Source organism: Mus musculus, chromosome 8 (genome assembly GCF_000001635.26).
Source record: "Mus musculus strain C57BL/6J chromosome 8, GRCm38.p6 C57BL/6J".
In the NCBI taxonomy this organism is placed as follows: Eukaryota; Metazoa; Chordata; class Mammalia; order Rodentia; family Muridae; genus Mus; species Mus musculus.
The window spans coordinates 122,664,063-122,683,460 of NC_000074.6; the positions used below are offsets into that span (position 1 = coordinate 122,664,063).

At 54.8% G+C, this 19,398-nt stretch overlaps 1 protein-coding gene across 13 annotated transcripts in view; it reads right to left on the reverse strand.

Moving 5' to 3' along the window:
- The window catches only part of Cbfa2t3 (CBFA2/RUNX1 translocation partner 3), a 74,197-nt gene that overhangs the window by 38,927 nt on the left and 15,872 nt on the right, over window positions 1–19,398 (reverse strand). For 2 of the 13 annotated variants that reach the window (NM_177289.1, NM_001109873.1), the window contains exon 1: window positions 13,800–14,113. The exons of 3 other annotated variants lie outside the window; for them this stretch is intronic. Coding sequence is in view for 1 of the 10 variants with exons in the window: in XM_030243267.1 (XP_030099127.1) it covers window positions 14,576–14,873 (298 nt within the window). In the remaining 9 variants the exon portion in view is untranslated. Of the gene's footprint in view, window positions 1–13,799; window positions 15,273–19,398 lie in introns of those variants that run through there. 8 more of the 13 variants (XM_011248293.3, XM_011248292.3, XM_030243269.1 and 5 more) reach the window with 6 other exon arrangements.

The following is a 19,398-nucleotide window of genomic DNA, read 5'->3' on the forward strand; positions in this document are numbered from 1 at the left end:
ATAAATGCTGTGGCTGGCCCTCCAGGTAAGCCTTACTCTATGAAGCCCAGAGTCCAGCTGACCTGGGGAGGACCCTCTGCCACCTCTTGGTACAGCTCTGGGGCACTTTCTCCGATCAAAGCCTTCATGCTTGATAGATTCCAGAACATTCTATTCTCTATGTTGCCCTAAGTGTCACCAGAGGTCTGCAAAAATCCCAGCTGATGGTCTCCAAAAGCCCAGACTCTCCACAAAATGCACACTGGGAGCCTCTGGTACCCTTTGCCCTTGACATTCATGAAAAGGCCATTTTGAGGGTTTGCGGCCTGCTTGGTGTCACCTTGGACATTGCTTCTGAAGCTGTCATTCATCTGCAGGTGAGGAGGAGGCAGATGTTGAGGTGTGATTGACCTGGGCAGGTGACTCCAGGCTGTTTGGACACAAGGACAGCATGCCTGCTCCTCCCACCAGGCTCTGCCCAGCTAACGTGCCTATATCCTCTGCGGTGTTTCCGGTATCTCTGGCTAAGCGCTATTTCAGTCATGTTTACTCTTTAAAAAGAGAAAGCAAAGCAGAATGTGGTACACCCTTTAGTCCCAGCACTGGGAGACACAAGCAGGTGGATCTTCATGAGTTTGAGGCCAGCCTGGCCTACACAGTAAGTTCTCTGGCAACTACGTGAGAACTGTCTCGAACCAAACCCAACAAATCCCCCAAACTAAGTGCCTCCAAGCCAAGCGCTCTATCACACGCGTCTCCACCCAGCAAAGCCAAGGTGGTTTCCAGTGTGGACCCGGAGTTCAGATCCCAGCTCTGCCAGGCAAAGGGATCATCCTATCCCTCTCTGGAGTTACCATGGGAACAGGATATAGAATTAGAGTAATTAACATGCATGTACAACGTGAAAAGCAGGTGAGGCATACAGTAAGCACTTAATTTGTGTCACTGTAATCGGGCGACTTCTGCAGTGTAGGTTTTCTCATGGGCTAAGCTTTCTGTGCTCGCCCCAGCATGTGTCACTGAGTCTCCCAAGCTTTGCATCCTGTACATCCAGCGCCCCAGCGCCCACGTTGGAACCGCATATTTGACAGGTGGTCGTGGAGGAAGAACTGAATTTAAATTTTTATTTCACCCCGAATCTCAATCGCCGCACGAGAAGGATGGTAGCCCTCTTATACAGACTCAGGAACACCACCGCACTCACAGCGCAGGCACAGAAGGGAAGCCCTGCCCTCCTCGTCCAGAAGGGTGGCCAGATCTGTCTGGGCCTTGCTTTGCCAGGCCTCCTGATGGCCGCAGTGGCCAGGACAGCTGTCACCTCAAGCAGGCTCCCACAACCTAAGAACAACACATCCTTTCTCAGAATTTAAGGAAACAGCCTTTGCTGGAAGCAACCGGCAAACAGATGTTTCCTCCTGGCAGGCCGGAGCCACCCACCCTCCCCGTGGTGGGGCTCCCACTCTTTACTGCGAGGCCAGGGCTACACAGGGGAGATCCAGTGCTCTCAATTCCTCTTTTTTAGGCAAGGGGAGGGAAAAAAATTTAAAATGTGTTTTACAAGCCTGCCTTTGCCATTGTTTATGTAAACAGGTAAATTGTTTCCTGCTTCAATTAAAAACATCTGCCACATAAATGAATACCAATTAACTCATCCTGTTTTTAATTACTCTGTTAATTACACACAGGCAGCAGCAAGGATGGCATGGAGGGGGGGTGCTGGGTGCATCCCTCCCCCCTCTCCAACACCCCTCCCCCTTGCCTGGCAAGGATCCGAAATATGTCTGGCTGGTGACGGATCAGGGTGGCAGTGAGGTGGTGGCACCCTGCCAGCCGGGATTTCCTGATCCAAGGCTGCCAAGCAGGCGCCTTTTCTCAGAGTCTCTTGGGTGGGGGGGTCTGGCCTGAGCTGCCTCTACCATTCCCACTCTGTTGCTCTAGGACTCTGCTGCGGGGTATCAGGGACAGCTCATTCACACACAGCTTCCCAGATCCTGCTGGATGGTGAAAGCTGGAGGGCAGGAACATAGGGTTTTGCCCAGCCAGCCTTGGTTCGATTTCCTGCTGGGGCCAGCGGGAATGGGCACCAGCACTGAGTGCTGAGCACGCGGGTACTGGGCGCCTCGGCTGGCCCTTACAATTTGAATACGCTCTATTGTACCTGAGGCAGGTACATCTACTCATTTGGCCCTTCTTCCCATACAACCTCACCATCACACAAACCCCCCCCCCCGCCCCCCCCCCCCCCCCCCGCTTGCTTGTTTTCAAGGAAGGAGGAAGCCTTGCTCGCCTCCCCTGGGGAGCATCCTAGCCATCATGACCTCCAAGCTGGGCTGCCAAATACCGAGACCCATCCAAGGTCAAATTCCCGGGACTGGTCAGAGTCAAGGGGAGACCGCATTCTGGCAGCACAGCCTGTGCCCCGGGGCAAAACGTTAGCTTATCTAAGCCTGGCAGCCTGCGCTTGGGAGATGATAAGGATGAGACAGGAAAGGGTTTTCCAATCTCCATTTCATAGATAGGGAAACAGAAGCCCAGGGAGGGTGAGGTGCCACCCATGCATACAGTGAAGAGAGCCCACCTGCTCCATACAGGCCCTGTTCACATGGCTGCCTGGCTATAAACAGTGCCCGCCACATTTCTCACATCCTCCTTCCTTGGCAAGACTTGGGGGGGGGAGGGGCGCGGCTGAGATGGATCCCAGAGCAGGGAGGTGAGGGAAGGTACAGCGTCAGGGTTTGACGTCAGTGTCAACTTCGTGGAGTGCAGTATCCTTGGAAAACAGGAGGTCCTCCCTTCTGCTGGGAGATGGGCACACGGGCCTTTCTATCCCTGCTCAGGCCCAGCCTCTCCTAAGCGGTGCCTCCAGAGTTCCCAGTTGCAGGAGTCCAGATCAGCCTCCTGCTGCAGGCTCGATCACACAGCAGCTGCAGCTGGAGTGCCCGTCTGGAGCGGCTGCAAAGCCACACTTCCTGCAAACACCAACTGGCTGGTGTGAGGGTCTGAGCTGCTTCTGCTCTGAGCCATAAGGCACATATCCCACACACAGACGCCGAGACTGCAGCCTCACTGTGCATCACAGGAAGTGGAGGCTGCGTCTTCTGAACACAGCTCAGCACGTCACTACAGATCTCAGCGCAGCCTGCAGTCAGTGCAGCGGCTATCGGGTGGGAAAGAGCCCCTACACAAAGTCCTGTGTCTGAACATGGTTACTGGGCTCCCTGAGGTCCACCATGAACCTCTCCCAGAGGCTCTCCAGGACGATCAGAGAATAGAATCCTTACCTGGCCCATCGGGCAGGCCTGTTCAGGGAACTAGGACATAACCTGGGAGGCGAAGAATCTACCCTTGGGTCAGCAGTGTTGGCTTATTTGCCTGGTCACTTGAGACGAGATCTCATTCTACCACAGCCAACCTAGATCTCCACTTTGTAGCTCCGATTGGCCTCAACCTCCGGCCCACAGCCTCTTGGGTGCTGGGATTACAGGTGGGCATACTGATGTCAACTTCTGTTTTCTGAGAGAAGGTCTCATTGTGCAGCCCTGGCTGCTCTAGAACTCAGTATATAGCCCAAGCTGGTCCCGAAATCACAGCATCCCTCCTGCTTCAGCCTCTCAGGTGCTGAGATTCAACGCATAAGTTGCTGTAGGTGCTCACACCCACCTACCCAGCCCTGGATCCCCACAGATAAAGCAAAGACCCTGGGATTATGGGTAGAGAGGCACATTTGCTAGCCTTGAGCATAGGTGCCACCCATTGGTCATGTCTAAGGGTGGGGGCTCCGTATCATCTCAGCTGTATACCACGTCATAGCGGACACACAGGGAGACCCTGGAGCCGCACACCTCTCCCTTCCCACAGTGGTTAGAAACTGTTCCCTGCCGTATCCCAGTCAATCTCCTCTCCGGGCCCTGGGAAGGTTCCAGGCAGGCAGATGGGCCTGGTGCTGGTGTTGATGCTGGTGCAGCTGCTCTGGGGGAGCTGTGGGGCTGGCGAAGCTGCCTACCTTTCCAGCGGGAACCTTATGGGTATTTTGACTCATCCCACCAACCGGTCTCAGGGGACCTTGAGATCTGGGGGCGGAGCCTTTGGGGAATTTTCCTGGGAAGAGGCGCTTGCCAGGCATCCAGCTCTGGGAGAGCTTCCACTGAACAGGAACCCACAACAGAGTGTCACCGAGGGCACGGAGCTGCCTGAGGTCGCTCCACTGGGACTCTCTAGGGACCCACGGGTGTGTACAACTTCCAGGAATGCCAACATGCATGGGAACCTGGCAGGGCACTCTTCCGAGCAGAGAAGCAGGTAGCATAACCAACCAGTATGTTGGGGTCTGTCTCATGAGCCTCGTGAGGATGTTCTGTGTGGGGTGTGTGTGTGTGTGTGTGTGTGTGTGTGTGTGTGTGTGTGTGAGAGAGAGAGAGAGAGAGAGAGAGAGAGAGAGAGAGATTCAGCAGGCTCTCGAGAGAGAGAGAGAGAGAGAGAGAGAGAGAGAGAGAGAGAGATTGATTCAGCAGGCTCTCACTTTGCCCTTGCCCACATCTCTCTTGCCTCCTGGAGGGACCCCTACCTGCTGGAGATTCACTTTCCCATCAGGGAAGGGCGCAACCCCACACTGAGAGGTCAGGTGTTGCCGTTAGCTTTAACTATCAACTCAACACAGGCTAAAGTCATCCCAGAGGAATTCCTCCACTGAGGAATTGCTTAGATCAGATAGTCTTTTGGGCCTGTCTGAGGGGCACTGTCCTGATTGTTCCTGGAGCTAGACAGGTCCACCCCACTGTAGGAGGCACCATTCCCTAGGCAGGCGGCACTGAACTATGTAAGAAAGCTAGTGGTGTGTAAGCTAGCCTACAGGCTAACCAGCAAGCAGTGTTCCCCATGGTTCCAGCTGTATTCTCTGGTGGCTATACTTTGGCGGTTATACTTCCTTGGAGGTTACACTTTGTGGACAAGCAAGCAAGCCTCTTCTTAGTCCCTGCCTTGAGTTTCTACCGTCTGTGATGAACTATGGCTTGGAATGGTTAACATGAACAAACCTTGCTTTTGGTTGGGGTGTTTTTTATCCTAGAACAGAGGGGACCTAGAACAACCAGCAATAGCCAATACACCCCATATCTCTGGGTTGGGGGGGCTCAGGGTGCCACTGCTACCCAGGATAGGGTGGTTCTGGGGCTTAAAAGCGGCAACAGGATTCTTTGATATCATCTTTTTCCACTGAAGGTGGAAGGCAGGGCCTTGCATACACCAGCAGAATGCTCACCACCGAGTTACAGCCCAAGGCCTTAAAAAGTCCTTCCCTAAAGGACAGCATTACAAACTTCAATCTGCCACCACCTTCAGGGTTCCCAAGGGTCCCAGCATCCTAGCCAGACCTCCCTAATACCGGTGTCTGACCCCTGTTGCACAGAGCAATTGTCAAGATCTGGGCACCCATTTGGGTCCCTGTGATGGTGTCAGTCACCAGGCCAAGCCTTGGGGCACGTGTTTATTGTGTGTAATGTCAGAGCAGTGACCCATGGTTGACCCCAGCCCTTTATCTCGAGAGTGTGGTGACCATCCGCCACACCAAGCGTGTGACTGCAGAGGGATTAGTGGATAGGAATCTTCATTAGGGACAAACTGGCTGCTGGCTTGAGGTTTGAGGGTAGGAATCCATAAACCTCAGATTCCCCATCTGTCAAACATATCAATAGTACCTTCAGGGTTGGGATTGGGTGAGAGATCACTAAATCAGGCCCTTGAGTACTTCAGGGCTAAGGAGAAATATGCATTGCTTTTTCACTTGTTGTGACTTATGCCTGCTGAAGCCGGGACTCCACAGCACCACAGGGCTATCTCCCAAGCCCTTCTCAACTCTCTTCTCGCTCAGCCCGAGTGCTCTGCACCCTAAATCTCCTTGCTGTTCCTCCAGTGTGTCAGGCATTCTCCTGCCTCAGGGTTTTTGAACAACCACAAAACAATCTTTGTAGAGCAGTCACTGGCTGTGTCCCTCTGCAGGTTTCTGCACAGTTCCTTTACGAGGTGAGCAGAGCCGGCCAGGGACCTCCTATAGCCCAGGCTGAGACTCCACTACTTATCCCTCCATTCGCCGTCCCTCTCAGGCACGGGGCAGCATTTGCTGGCTTCCGCCTGGAGCAGGTGCCAGTCATTGCAAAAGGACCAATCCCTACCTGCTGCATTTTGTTTCAACCGAGGGCGGGGTCTCGGCGTGGAGCCCAGGCTGCTATAGCACTCCATCCATCCGTAGAGCCCTTGCCCATCTGTGAGCACCTATCTGTGGGTGCAGCTCCAGGCTAATATCTCAGATGAGGGGAGCCAAGGGCTCCCTGAAACTCTTGGAGCTACCCCACAGCCATACTAGGGTTCCCACATGCAGCCCACCCCACCCCTACTGCATGGGGGAGTCGCACAAGGAGCACGAAACTCCACCATCACTCTGCACTTTGAGAGGTTCCCTGTTCTCAGATTTGGGGAAGAGTAAAAACTAATTGGCTCACTGTGTCCCCAGGGGATCTGGTCCTGAGATTCTGCCCCTGTCCAGGAGCTGGAGGAGGGGCTGATTCACGAGGGCATCTGCTCTTCCCCACAGCTTCCCTGTCTCGTGAGAGGCTCCGAGCCAGGTAGCCAGGGACTCAGCAACCTCGGTCATAGGGGCACACCAGCCAGAGATGGATCTCAGCTGCTCCAGGGTGGGGTGTACACTGACTACAAGACTGACTGGCCTCTGAGGTAGACTGAGAGGCAGGTGGAGAACAGACCATCTGCCTCCCCCACCATACCACTCTCTCCTCAGGCCTGGCATTACCCACACAGGGTGCAGACACTACTGGGATGCCCAAGGTCCAGCCTGTCCTGACCCTCTTATGTGTGCCCAGAGATCAGCCTGACTCTTGCCTCCCCTTTCAGCAGGCGGCATGGCTCCCCAGACAGCACAGCTGCTCAGACCTCCACCCAAGGCCACATGGAAGGCACTGCGGGACTCCGAGGTCAGATTAGGAAGCACTGTGGCTCCAGCACTAATCTCCCACTACCCAGGTTGCTCCAGGCTGAGCTTCTGATGCACTGGTGGTCCTGGTGGCTAAGGCATGAGATACTCAGAGGACGTGGAGCAAGGATGCTCTCCCCCTGGGCTCTGTCCCTATTCTGCCCCAGAACCCGTGAGCATAGCAAAACAGCCACCTTGTGAGATCTCCTGTTCTGTCTATGAACATAGGTGAATCCTGGGGTCCTCGGTGAGCTGCTGCCATCCCTGTCTGCACCTTTGCTTCCTCTGTACCTGTATCACCACCTGGTATGATCTCTCAGGAGACGTCTATCCGGAACATCTAGAGTGAACCCAAGCTGCCTCCTGGGCTGGTGAGCCTGAGATCCCAAGGCTGTGCAACCCAGCAGGTACAGGGTAGGGTACAGAGAGGGTACAAAATATATAGGATTCAGAGAGAGGCGCTCCCTCAGTGGCAAGCTCCTATCCTGCAGGAACACTGCAGGTAAACAAAAACCTACTGCAGAACACCTTCTGCCTCCAAGTGAGGTGGCTTGGGATGGACAAAACTCGATACTTGGAGATATCTGGACGGCAGCTGGCTGGTCCTGATATTCAGAAGGAGACAGCACAGCATAGGGCAAGCTCTACCGCTGAGAAAATAGAACAAAGAAGGAGAAAGAAAGTGTGTAGAACCACCAAAGAGACATTTGGGGCAGGCAAGAAGAAGGGGAGAGGAGAGTCTTACAGCAGAGGGGACCAGGGAAAGTTTCCACAGGCAAAGGGCCTGGCACATCTGGGAAACGGGGGAGGCAGAACCGAGTCAGTGGCCAGTGGGATATGAGGGCTATGTGGTCTAACAATTTGTGGCTCAGCTTCCTTCCTGGAGGGGTATATACAATTGACATTGGTGGCGACTCCCCTGGCTGCTCACACAGGATAGACGCAGAGAGGCTAGGAACAGAACTGGGTTTAGAACATCTGGTCACAGAGCAGGTGCCGGGGAGCCCAGTGGCTGTTTGTGGAATCAAACACGGTGACAGCTTGCAGGCAGAAATGCTGCTGTTCAAACAACCCCCTACAGGCACTGGTCAGGTGTCCCTAAGCCAGCAGGAGACCTTGGGTGGCACCTGTCCCTGGCAGGGAGGACCAAGTAACCACAAAACCAGCCCTCGCCACCAGGCAAGTGGCTTTTCTCTTTGGTTTATCCTTTGAAAGCCAACAGATTACAGACCCATAAAGACCGGTCCTCAGACCCTGCCTGATATCCACAGTAGCATGAATCAGGGATGGAAACTACATGCATTTTCAATGAAAGACAACGGAACTCACACAGTGTCCATGCAGTGGAACGTTATCCAGTTTTAGAAGCTGGGCATGGTGTTGCACACTCAATCCCAGCATTCAGGAAGCAGAGGCAAGTGGATGTCTAAGAGTTTGAGGCCAACCTGGTCTATATAGGGAGTTCTGGGCCAGCTAGAGACACACAGTGAGCACCTAGCTGTGTGAGGGATAGAATGAGGGAGGAGCAGACATCGCTATAACTGGAAGAATCTTGGAAATACAAATGGTTGCCAAAATGACACACTCTTGTGTCTGTACTGCACACACACACACACACACACACACACACACACGTTTCCCTACACTCCCGTACTTGCTTGCACACGGGTACACAAAGGTCCCCATAGCCCTGCCTCAAAGTCCACATTGTCCATTGTCTGTGCAGCAGCCATGCCCAGGTACCTTCTATAAAGCCGCACACAGTGCCTCGCAGACAGGTTGATGGACTTTGGTAGCAGCTGGAGGTATCCTCTCTGCAGGATGTCAGCTACAGACTGACCAGGTTCTTGGGCACACAAATGATCAGTTGAGGACCCCTTCACAGTTCCACCTGGCACACATCCTGCAGCACTGCCCTGTGACTTCTGTACACTGTGGGACTTCTCTAGGCTCTTCACAGAGATCTTTCCCAGCTGGGAGAAAAGCCTTGGAGATGCAGGCTACAGTCCTCTCTGGCAGCTAAACCTCTGCAAGGCCACTCTGGGTCCCTGGGTACTCTATACCCTGCAGCACCCATCACATCCTTAGAGGCACAGCGCTCAGTGACAGCATTATGTCCCTGTCCCAAAGCTTTCCTACGTGAGCAGCTTCAGGGTATGCTCTACCAGCCTTTCCTGGATGCCTTTCCACAAAACAGGTGTTCAAAGGGTACGACACACATAGCCCCAAGGCTTGGCTCCATGGTCACCCGCTGTCTCCATGAAAGGAGAGATGCTGTACAGGGGGCCAAGGCCATATTGCTCACTAGAACAAGAGAGCATTCAGCACGGGGTCAGCAAGAGAGCAAGGAGACCCAGGTATGGCTACCTGATGCTCAGATCTACCTCAGACCCGGAGATGACCCTAGGGGTTAAGAGTGGATGAGACAGTCTGTTCCCCCAACAGACATATTAGAAATCAGAGGCACAGAGGGGGCAAGTACTTTGAAGCATGTCACACAGCTGAGAGTCCCTGAAAGCCAAAGTGTTGTCCCTATCCTGTCTGAGGACAGGAGAGAGATTCCACAGATGGTTAGCAACCCCCACACCCCTCAATCTCTTACCACTTGCCTTCTCTGGCTGTAACATGGGACCTGTCACAGCTAAACCAGGTGTCCTCTGTGTTGTCTTCTAGATGATCCAGCGGGGTGAATGTCCTTTTGATTCCTTGTCAACCGTGGCTACAGAGATACATGACCTGTCCCCAGGAGTGTCAGGGAGTGCTCTCATTCCCTCATGTCCTCTGTTGCTTTTCCCTTGACCAAGCTGACTATTCTGCCTCCCTTATGAGGGGCCTCAGGGTCTGCCTGGGAGATTTGGAGCACAGGGATAAACTGGCTCCAAGAGGCTGAAAGGGAGGCAGAGAAGGATGGGAACTCAGGAGCTGTCGGCTGTGCTCTAGGAGTCTTGGCCTGGAGACATCTTCCTTATTATAGCCAAATTCATCTTTGTTTTCCTTTCCCGGTGACATCTGGCTTGCCCTGAGGTCCCACGAATTATAGAAAGCGGGAGCTTGAGCTTCTGTTTTACTGCCTCAGGAAGTGTGCTGTCGCTCAAGGGAAGGGGCAGGCTCTCCACCTGGTCCGGCTGAGCTGGAGGTGGAAACTAGGAACGGAGTGCTTACTGTCCGAGGCGCGCACCCGGATGCCAGGCTCTGCCCAGCCTTGCCTGCTGGGGCTGACGGTCATCTCTACCAAGAACTGGCTTCTATACGAGAGAAGCCCTGCAACCCTTGCTCTCACCCTGCTCCAGTCTGGGGACCTCAGAAACAGAACTGTGACTGCTCACTGTGCCCAGGAAGGCCAGGTGATAGGCCCACCAGGATAGGAGGCACCTGGGAGTCACAAAGGCAATATAGCAAGTGACTGCTTTACTGGAGTGGGGGGTTACAACTGAACCCTGTAATCCAGTCTGGTCTAGAGGCTGGATATCCTTGTAGAAAGGAGCCTTAGACCTGTGGCCTCTCCCCATAAAGTCCTGCACCTCTCTGGTCCCTCACAGTTCCTCCCCTCTAGGGGATACAGCTGGTCAACCCTGATACACACAGAATCTGCATGGCTGTTAGCCAACTCATTTGTTGGGTCAGAACTCTGGGGAACCCCAAGGGCCCATCAGCCTCTGGCATCTGAAGAACCTCTCTGAGTCTGGAAAGTGGGTCAGTGCCGTTGGACTCCACTTTGAGTGGGCCAGTGCTGGTCTCAAAGGTGAGGTGGACTTTCCCCTGGGTTGTTTCTGTCATCCACTTCTGCACAGCATGGAGAAGGCTTTTAGCCTACAATGGCAGACACTCTCTATGACCAGCTATGTAGAGGCAGAGTGGGCTCAGCAAAGCTCCACTATTGGCCACCTTCAAGGGACTGTGTATGTGTGTGTGTGTGTGTGTGTGTGTGTGTGTGACACTACTCAGTGAATGTGGATTTATCCTGCAGTGAGTGTGTATCTTTTGTAATAGTCAAACACTGTCTTGGTGGTTTCCAGAGGGTTTTGAGTGACCCGACCCTCCCATCCCCCCTACTGAGTCCTATGAGGTCTGAACCAGGATAGCCCAGCTTCACGAAGGCCCACCCACGACGTCAGCAGTGTGGCTGAGCAAGAACTATGAGGTGGCTATTCCCCACTTGCCTGAGGCAGCCCAGCAGAGGGCTCTCCACTCATAGCACCGACCCTGGTCACTTGCAGCCCTTGGGACAGACTCAGAGTTCTTAGGATGCTGAGGAGAAGACCTGACAGACATAGGAAGGCTCCAAGGACACAGGCAAGAGAGATTACAAAGCTGGGAGGGTCCGGGCTATCATCAAACTCACGCCACCAAGTCTGTCTGGTTGGGCAAGAGGATCTGTTTTGGACAATGAGCTAAGTTCTGAAGATCATAGTCACTGCTAAAGAAAATGTTGTGACCCTGCTGTGTGGCAGGCAGACCTAAAGTCTGGAGGGCCAGTGCAGGAAACAATGGCCAACCAAGGAAGATCCATAGGGCCAGTCCCCTCGCCCCAGGCATGGCCAGCCTAGCAGCCTGCAAGCCTCTTGTCCTGTGCTGGATTCCATGCGCACCCAGCATACACATGCACACCCGAGCAGCCATGAATGAGCTAGGAGGGTTCTCTTGGTGGTTGGAGGATATCTAGATCCATCTAATTCACCACCATCCCACTGGCACGTGGGAGGCTGAGAATGAATCAGAACCCCCCCACCCCCAAACCCATCCCGCTTACAGTGCAGGAGGGGGGAGGGAAGACCATTCCAGAAGGTGGTGGGAAACACCTCTCCCGACACACCCTCCTGTCTTCTGCATCAGAAGAGGCTGAAGCTAAGCCTGGTTCTCCATGGTGGGCAAACCTACTGGCTCAGATCTTGTGGCCCAGTGACCCAGCCTTGCCAGCATTTCCAGATCTGCGTGTAGGAAGGAAAACGAGTTTCTTTCAGTCACGCAGAAAGGAGTATATGTGGAGCGCAATCAGAGAGATTTCCTGGAGGTGGTAACTCAATTACATGGATAACCCGGTAACAGAGGAAGAGCCAGACAAGGACCTGAGAGCTGCTTGGACCACCCAGCAGCCCCAGAGCATCCTGCAAGGAACTGTCCAGGGGTGTCTTCCATATGCCAGCTCAGGCTTGGCACACAGCAAAAGATGGTGGTGTGCCAGGTACACATGGCCCTCCCTTTCTCCCCTCTCATCAAGATCACAGTACCTCCCGGGAGGGTGGATTCCGCCAGAAAATCAGTCCTAACGTGATATTCTCCCTCCCCGTGTCTGTCTAGCTCCCGGGCAGCACCGAGCACCACATCTGTTCCTTCTGTTCGCAGGGTTCCTCCTTTCTCTGCTTTTCCCTCTCAATGCACAAGAGTGGTTGTGCCCCCCCCCCAAAAAAAAAACAGTCCCAAATAGCGGCATTTTCTCAGCTTGGTGCTCTAACTGTGGGCTCCCAGTGCCAACTGGGGACAGCCACATCTTCTGACTTCCGCCCTTCAGTGGACCAAGGTGGGGTGACATCATGACCCCAGTGTAGCCCCCATCAGGATCCCTCCATGCACAAGACCAGAAATCTCTCACAGGGCTTTCCTACTTCTTCCCAGGCCAGGAGCCAAGTGCATTCTGGCCGGGTATGGCTGAACTCTCTCAGACCAGCCCCTGGGGTCTTAGGGAGATGAGAGAGTCCCAGTCTTGAGAAGTTTCTGAAACCTTCCAGCAACTTGCAAGGGCAATGCCAGGGCAAAGTGACCGCTCCCTTTGTCTTCTGCCAGCCCCATCCTCTGAGTGGCTGCCTGGGAACCTCCTGTTTCTGAGCGCCGGGAGGAAGCACACACCCAGCCAGACATAATGAAGCCACATCCTGGCCTCAGGATAGGAGGGACGGGTGTGACAGTTACTGGGATCAACCCTACAAACAGGAGCATGAGATCGTCTGTTATTTTGAGGAATTGGGCTCTGAAAGTCAGCTTTAGCTCACATGATCAGATAGTTCTATTCATGGAGCAGGGGGGTAGGTCCAGCCAGCACTGTGGTCAAGAAGCCCAAACACACCAAGTTCAGGGCCATGAGTTGAAAGGCAGCGGCTCAAAGCCAGGAGCTGCCAGCCTGGCTGCCTTCTGCTCCACCTTAGTCAGCCCGACTCCGGCTGAATTCCCAGCCATCTGTCCCTCCGCGGTGCTCACACCTCCTCACACCTCCTCCCCGCTGTTCCCACAGCCTGGCTCTGGGCCTGCCCTACACACAGATGGACCGTTCCCAAAGCCTGTGAGAAGGATCAGAGCCGGAGGCTGTGCCTGCACCTGGCTGTCAGGACCCCAGGGAGGGCGGTCAGGATCCCCTCCCGACCATCAGGAAGGATGCTCAGCTCCATGGCCCTAATGGCTGATCCAGGGACCAAAATAAGAGGGGGAAGGGCTAGAGAAAGCAGCAGACCCTCTCCTGCCAGCACTATCTCCCAGGAAGGTTGCCCTCCCGCTACTCCAGTCAGTCCCGAGCCCTGTCATTCAGGCTACCAGTCTTTGTCAGGAGACCCGGCACCCCAGGGGGCGCTTGTGGGTGGTGGTTGGGGAGCCCATACTCCCCCACCGACTCAGCTCCTACCTAAAGATGAACCACACACACTCTGGACAGGTCAAGCTGTCTGCTCACCTAGGGTGGCTGCAACTCAGTCAAATGAGTGGGCAGAGTTGGCTCCACCCTGCCGTGGGCACGAACTTTGTAAAGTGGAGGGGCTGGAGAGGGGGTGCAAAGCGAGGACCCCCGGGACGGCAGCAACCGGCAAAGTAGGGTGACAGCGGCGGTGTTGAACAGGGCAGGGGCGGCACTTACGGTCTGGAGCTCCAGGGGACCGTAGCTCTCTCGCAACCCGGCTCCCGAAGTGGCTTTTCCTTCTCACTGGGTCGCCACCTCCATAACTTGGGGGCGATCCGTACGCTGTCTTCTCGCGCTGCGCGGGGCTCAGGCGCGCGGCGGGGTCGGGGCGCGCGGGGCGACCGCCTGGGCCATGCCGAGTGCGTTCGGCCCCCAGCGCGGGAACAAAGCCCGCACGCTGCCCGGGTGGTTTCGGCCTCGGCGGCCGCCGGGTCCAGCCGCCGTGCTTTCGGCTCTGCTGCCGCGCGCTCGCCCGCGCGTCTCACCGAGTCCCGCGGCCCCCGCCCCGCGCGCTCCGCCCCCGCCTCCCGCGCCCCGCCGCCGCTGCGCCACCTGCCTCCAGCCCGACGCCCATCGCGCTCGCTCCGCCCCGGGGCGCCGGCCGCCGGAGAGAGGCCCGGTTCCGTGCGCCCGGCGCCGCCCAATGCCCAGAGCGGCTCCCGCCTCCACCGCCCGGGTGGCCGAGGGGCCCCGGGACGCGCCCGGCGGACTTGGCTATGGGGTCCGACTCAGGACGTAGGGACCTCAGGAGCGCCAGGCCGCGCGTGGGACCCCCGTACGGATGCAGGAGAGCGGGGCCGTGGAGTGGGAACGGGCCGAGGAGTCCCAGCGCGTAGCCAGTGCGTGCGGCGCGGGGCAACCCGGTGCGGGGCGGACTCCTAGCTGTGCGCCCCCGCCCCGCGCAGGCCGCGCCCCGGGAGGGCGGGCGAGCTGAGCGCACCGCACACACCCACCTCGGAGCAGTCGCAGCCCGACGGCGTCGCTGCTCCCGGAGCCGCGGTGTCTACTCCGGGACGGGGAGGCGGGCGCCCCTCCTTCGGCCGCCGCACCCCCCCTCACCCCCTTCGCAAGCCCTTCGGGGTACCCGGGCCACCTGCGCGTTCTGCCGGCAGGGGGCGCGCTCCACCCGCCGCGCTCGGCCTTGGTCCCCAAGGCGCCAGGCGACCTGCGGCAAGTGGGCTCAGGATCCCGCTCTCCCCACTGCCATCGGGGCCGGCGTTCGCATATGCTTTGCATTCGTTTGCATATCATTCATTTTAATGTCAACCTGAGGAAAAGCCCCCAGCCGCTGCTTCTGCTTGTCCGCGTCCTACTTTCTCTGCTTCCTCTGAGCCTGCTCCCCACCCACTTTACCCACTTTTCCTCGAGGCGCCTTGCGACAAGTCCCAGGCGTTCCTCCGGTTGGTACATTTGAGCAAACTCGCTGCACTTCCTTCCTTTCCCTTCCCAGTTTTTCACTCACTCACACTTTGCTTCTTTGAGACTAAGGAGAGACCCAGGGTCACCGCCTGCAGAGACAAGGGGCCAGAACTTCAGATCAGCGGGGGGGTGGGGGTGGGGGGGGCTTGATTTTCATCTCATTAGGCATACATCTGCATGTGAAGGATAAAAATCTAGCAATGTGCCAAAATTAAATAAATAAATAAGTAAAAATACCCTCCGTTTCTTTCCAGGCTTGCTGTAGTGGCTTGGTTTTCCCCAGTTGGGGTCCCTCTCAGGGGTTCACCTCTGCCTTCTTGAAAAAGCGTTCCTGCACGGTCCTCCTGGGGTGGGATCTGGGCTCCTTGGTTTCCCGGATCTCCCTCTGTGGAGGATGCTATCTAATCCTAGTCTGACACCTATAAAACTGTCCACATTTTCAGATCTCCCTGGCCACATGTATCAATCTTATAGAGGAGTGGAGGGTCCCGAGCCCATTTCACAGAGGAATGTGGATCTAGAAGAGTTGGCTATGTGGCTTGAGACCGCAAACTTTTTATCCCAGGCATATGGACACCAGCTGTGTGGCTGCTAGTGTGCTGTGTACACCGAGAAAGCAAAGGACAGTCCTCTTCAGAGATACTGTCGTGAAGAGTGGCCCCGGCAGAGTGGCCTCTCAGCAGACCTCGTAAGCCAGTCTCTGGGAGCTCAGCCTGAGGCAGGAGTGGGACCCTCAGCTTGAGCTGCAGGTTTACCCACCTCGTGCTGCTGGGTGGCATGTCTGTTTTGTGGTAAGTGGCCAGTGTGTGGCTTGAACTTAAGAAAGGTGCTCACAACCTCTGTTGGAGGTACAGAATTCAATGTGACAGGTAAACCTCTCAGCTAGGAAGCTCTCCCAAGAGAGAGCCATGGCTGCTGCACAGGGAGGAGATGGTGGGGGCCCTGAGGGCTGCTTTGTATGGAGTGGGCCGGCCCCACTGCAGCATAGTCACAACGAGTCCTGACAGCCGTTGTCCCTCCATTTTTCCACCAGCTGGAAAGACATTTCCAGAGCCCATTTGTTACCCACTTGGTCTCCCTGCTACTTTATGAAGAGCTGGTTCCCTGTGGAAATGTCCAGGTCACAGCTCTTCGACACTCTCATGTTACCTTATGGAAGCTCTCAACCCACACTGTGTATCCAGTCCATCTGCAAGACACACGCCTTCTCAGAACAACAAAGAGTCACCAAGCACCAGGGATCACGTGGACACCTTAGAGGCAGCAGCCGCTCAGGAAATCAGGTGCCGCCTGAAGCTCTTTATTGTCTATAGAGACCTGGGCTTGATTCAATTCAAAGGAGCCACTTTCTCTTGCTTATGGCAGTGTGGCTTTCCCCAGTGAAGTCAGCTCTCTACCTTTATCTGGTCCCTGCTTCCCACGAGGCTGTGAGAGGGGCTGTGCCTGCCCGAGCTGACAGTACAGAGCTCACAGTACAGAGCTGACACCAGACTTGCAGCTGGGGGCTCTTCTTAGAACAGAAGCCCCTTTCTCTAAAGAAAGCAATCTCAATGTCTAACACTTCCAGCTACACCTGGGTTGTTTCTGCTATCCTCACCCCCCAGAAGGGCAGCACCTCCTTTTCTCACGGCTCAGGGTGACATTTTGACGGCGGACACCATCATTAGACATTTAACTAAACACGCAGAATACGAAACTCAGACTGGACCTCACTATAAAGGTGAGTTTTGTTGAGTCTCTGTCCACTCCTTAGTTACCAGTGCCCTACACCAGGGACACTATCCATGTTGTGCAGACCCAGGGACAGCTCTGCCTTCTGATCAATCTTTCTATGAATCTTTCTATGAATCTGCTTCAAAAACTTGGTCTATTTATTTTAAAAACCCCGGGAGACAAAAATATAGATATCAATGACATTTTAAACACCTTATGTAAATAATAAAGTGTATGTGCCATTGAGAGGTGTAGGGGAATGGGCTCTGGTCTGGCACCTTGATGCCTTCACAGCTTTTCTTTCTGTGATGCACATTTCTATTCTATTCCACAAGGAATAGGTGCAATGGCCAGTGACCATAATCCCAGCATTTGGGAACCGAAGCAGAAAGATAGTGAGTTCCATGCCAGCCTGGGCTATGTTAAGAGACACTACTGAGAAAGAAGAGAGTGGAGAGAAGGAGGAAGAGGGGGAAGAAGAAGAAGAAGAAGAAGAAGAAGAAGAAGAAGAAGAAGAAGAAGAGGAGGAGGAGGAGGAGGAGGAGGAGGAGGAGGAGGAGGAGGAGGAAGAGGAGGAGGAGGAGGAGGAGGGAGAAGAGGGGGAGGAGGAAGAGCAGGAGGAGGGGGTGGGGGAGGAGAAAGGGGGAAGAGGAAGAGGAGGGGGAGGGGAGGGTTGAGATGAAGGAGTCATGTGGTCAGTCTCTCTAGATAAAATGATGGATCATGGTGTGTGCCGATCCAGGTAGCTGAAATTCCAGCTCTAAGCTGGACAGAAAACAGCCAAGCCATCTCAAACAGTGCAGCTCTAAAAAGAACTGCCTGCTGCCTCCCTCCCATGTTGAGGTCCAGGTGCTTCTCATATACACGCTTGGAAATGATGCATTTCTGCCGATGAGGAAGCTGGCCCTGGGAGACTCGGGTCTTGTGGTTGTGGCTGGGATGGGCTATAGCCCATCTTGTTTGTTCCCCACCTATCTTCTGACATTTCTGGCTCAGCCTCAGCCCTTTGGCTGCCCCCTACCCCCACCCCATAACCTTAGGGCCACTTACCAGCCAACCACATAGAGTATGATGGTCTCAAGGAAGGAGGATAGACAGACAGATGGCTGCCTCTGTCCCTTCCAGACAGCAGAGGGAACAAGTGCGAGCTTTGACCTTTGTCAGAAGGGTTAGGGGCAGAGTGGCTCAGACGTGGCCTTAGTGAGCGGGCTGGCACTGTACACATCACAGTAGCTACAGCACAGATTCCTCACACCAGCAACTCCCATTCCGTACCCAGAACTCTCCATATGCATCTTCCTATAGGATCTTCCTGAAGTCAGAGAGGAGAGGAAGCTCCCACAGGCTTCTCTTTCTCTCTTGGAGGGACTGATGACCTCTGATACCAGGAAGACATGTACCTCCCTTGTCTGCTAAGCCCCCTGGGATGAGTTAGCTGGATTTTGCTTCTTATCTCTATGCAAAAACAAGATTTGGAAAAATCACAGGAGCTGACAGTGTGGACGGCTCTGCAGGAGTGCCCGGGGTGATGCTTGTTTGTCAGGCACTTTGGCCATGGTGATGAAGAGACTTAAGATTGATCCAGAAAGTCATAGATTAGGATTCACCTACCTGAGTCTCTACTGTTCTTGACACTGTCTAACAATGAGAACGTGGAAGACCCATCACCTTTCCTGACTGACTGTGAAACAAGATACAGAACCTCACAGCACTGTGGTGGTCCTCTAGTGAACAGAGGAGGAACGGGACCGTGCTCTGGCACCGAATGAAGAGGAAAGAGCAGGCTGTAGATTAGGGAAGACCCAAGAGAATGTCCTGAGAAATAGGGGTCACCACTGTACCACTGGGCTGAGTGCACTTCCTCATGAGCCCTGCTGAGTGGCTTTGCATGTCCCTTGTGTGCCCTCCTTAGTTTCTTTCATTTTGGAACACTTTCTGTACTGCGGGAGTCTCCAAGCTATTGCTTCTTCCCTTCACTCTTCTCTAGGCTGGAGAGTGTGTGTGTGTGTGTGTGTGTGTGTGTGTGTGTATACGCACATGTGCATGGGACTGTAAACCCTGGAACCAGTGGGAGCCACAGCCATACATGTGTCAACCTCTTGTTCTCAGCTTCAGATGAGATGCCACCAAGCACACTTGTGGCAAACGGCTGACACACATTCCAAGGAGTTGGAGTACGATTAGATATCATGTTATGTCCCCAGAGATATGGAGCTCTCTTGCAGACTATATCAGGGCCAGGTCCCCTACTATGTGAACTACAGGACACCGTGAACATTAGGAGATAAGAGGGTCTGGAAAGGTTGTAAGTCATTGCTGCCGCTCAAGAATCACACATCTGAAGCCGGGCGTGGTGGCGCACGCCTTTAATCCCAGCACTCGGGAGGCAGAGGCAGGCGGATTTCTGAGTTCGAGGCCAGCCTGGTCTACAGAGTGAGTTCCAGGACAGCCAGGGCTAAACAGAAAAACCCTGTCTCGACCACCCCCCCCCCAAAAAAAAAGAATCACACATCTGACTGTGTAATGGTGGCAGCTTCTCCACTCCCAGGGGCTTGAGCCACCCTGAAAGATGAGAAACAGTTTGGGGCATGTGCCCAAAGTACTAAAGGCTACAGGACAGGGCTGAGATGGTGCTCACTGAAGC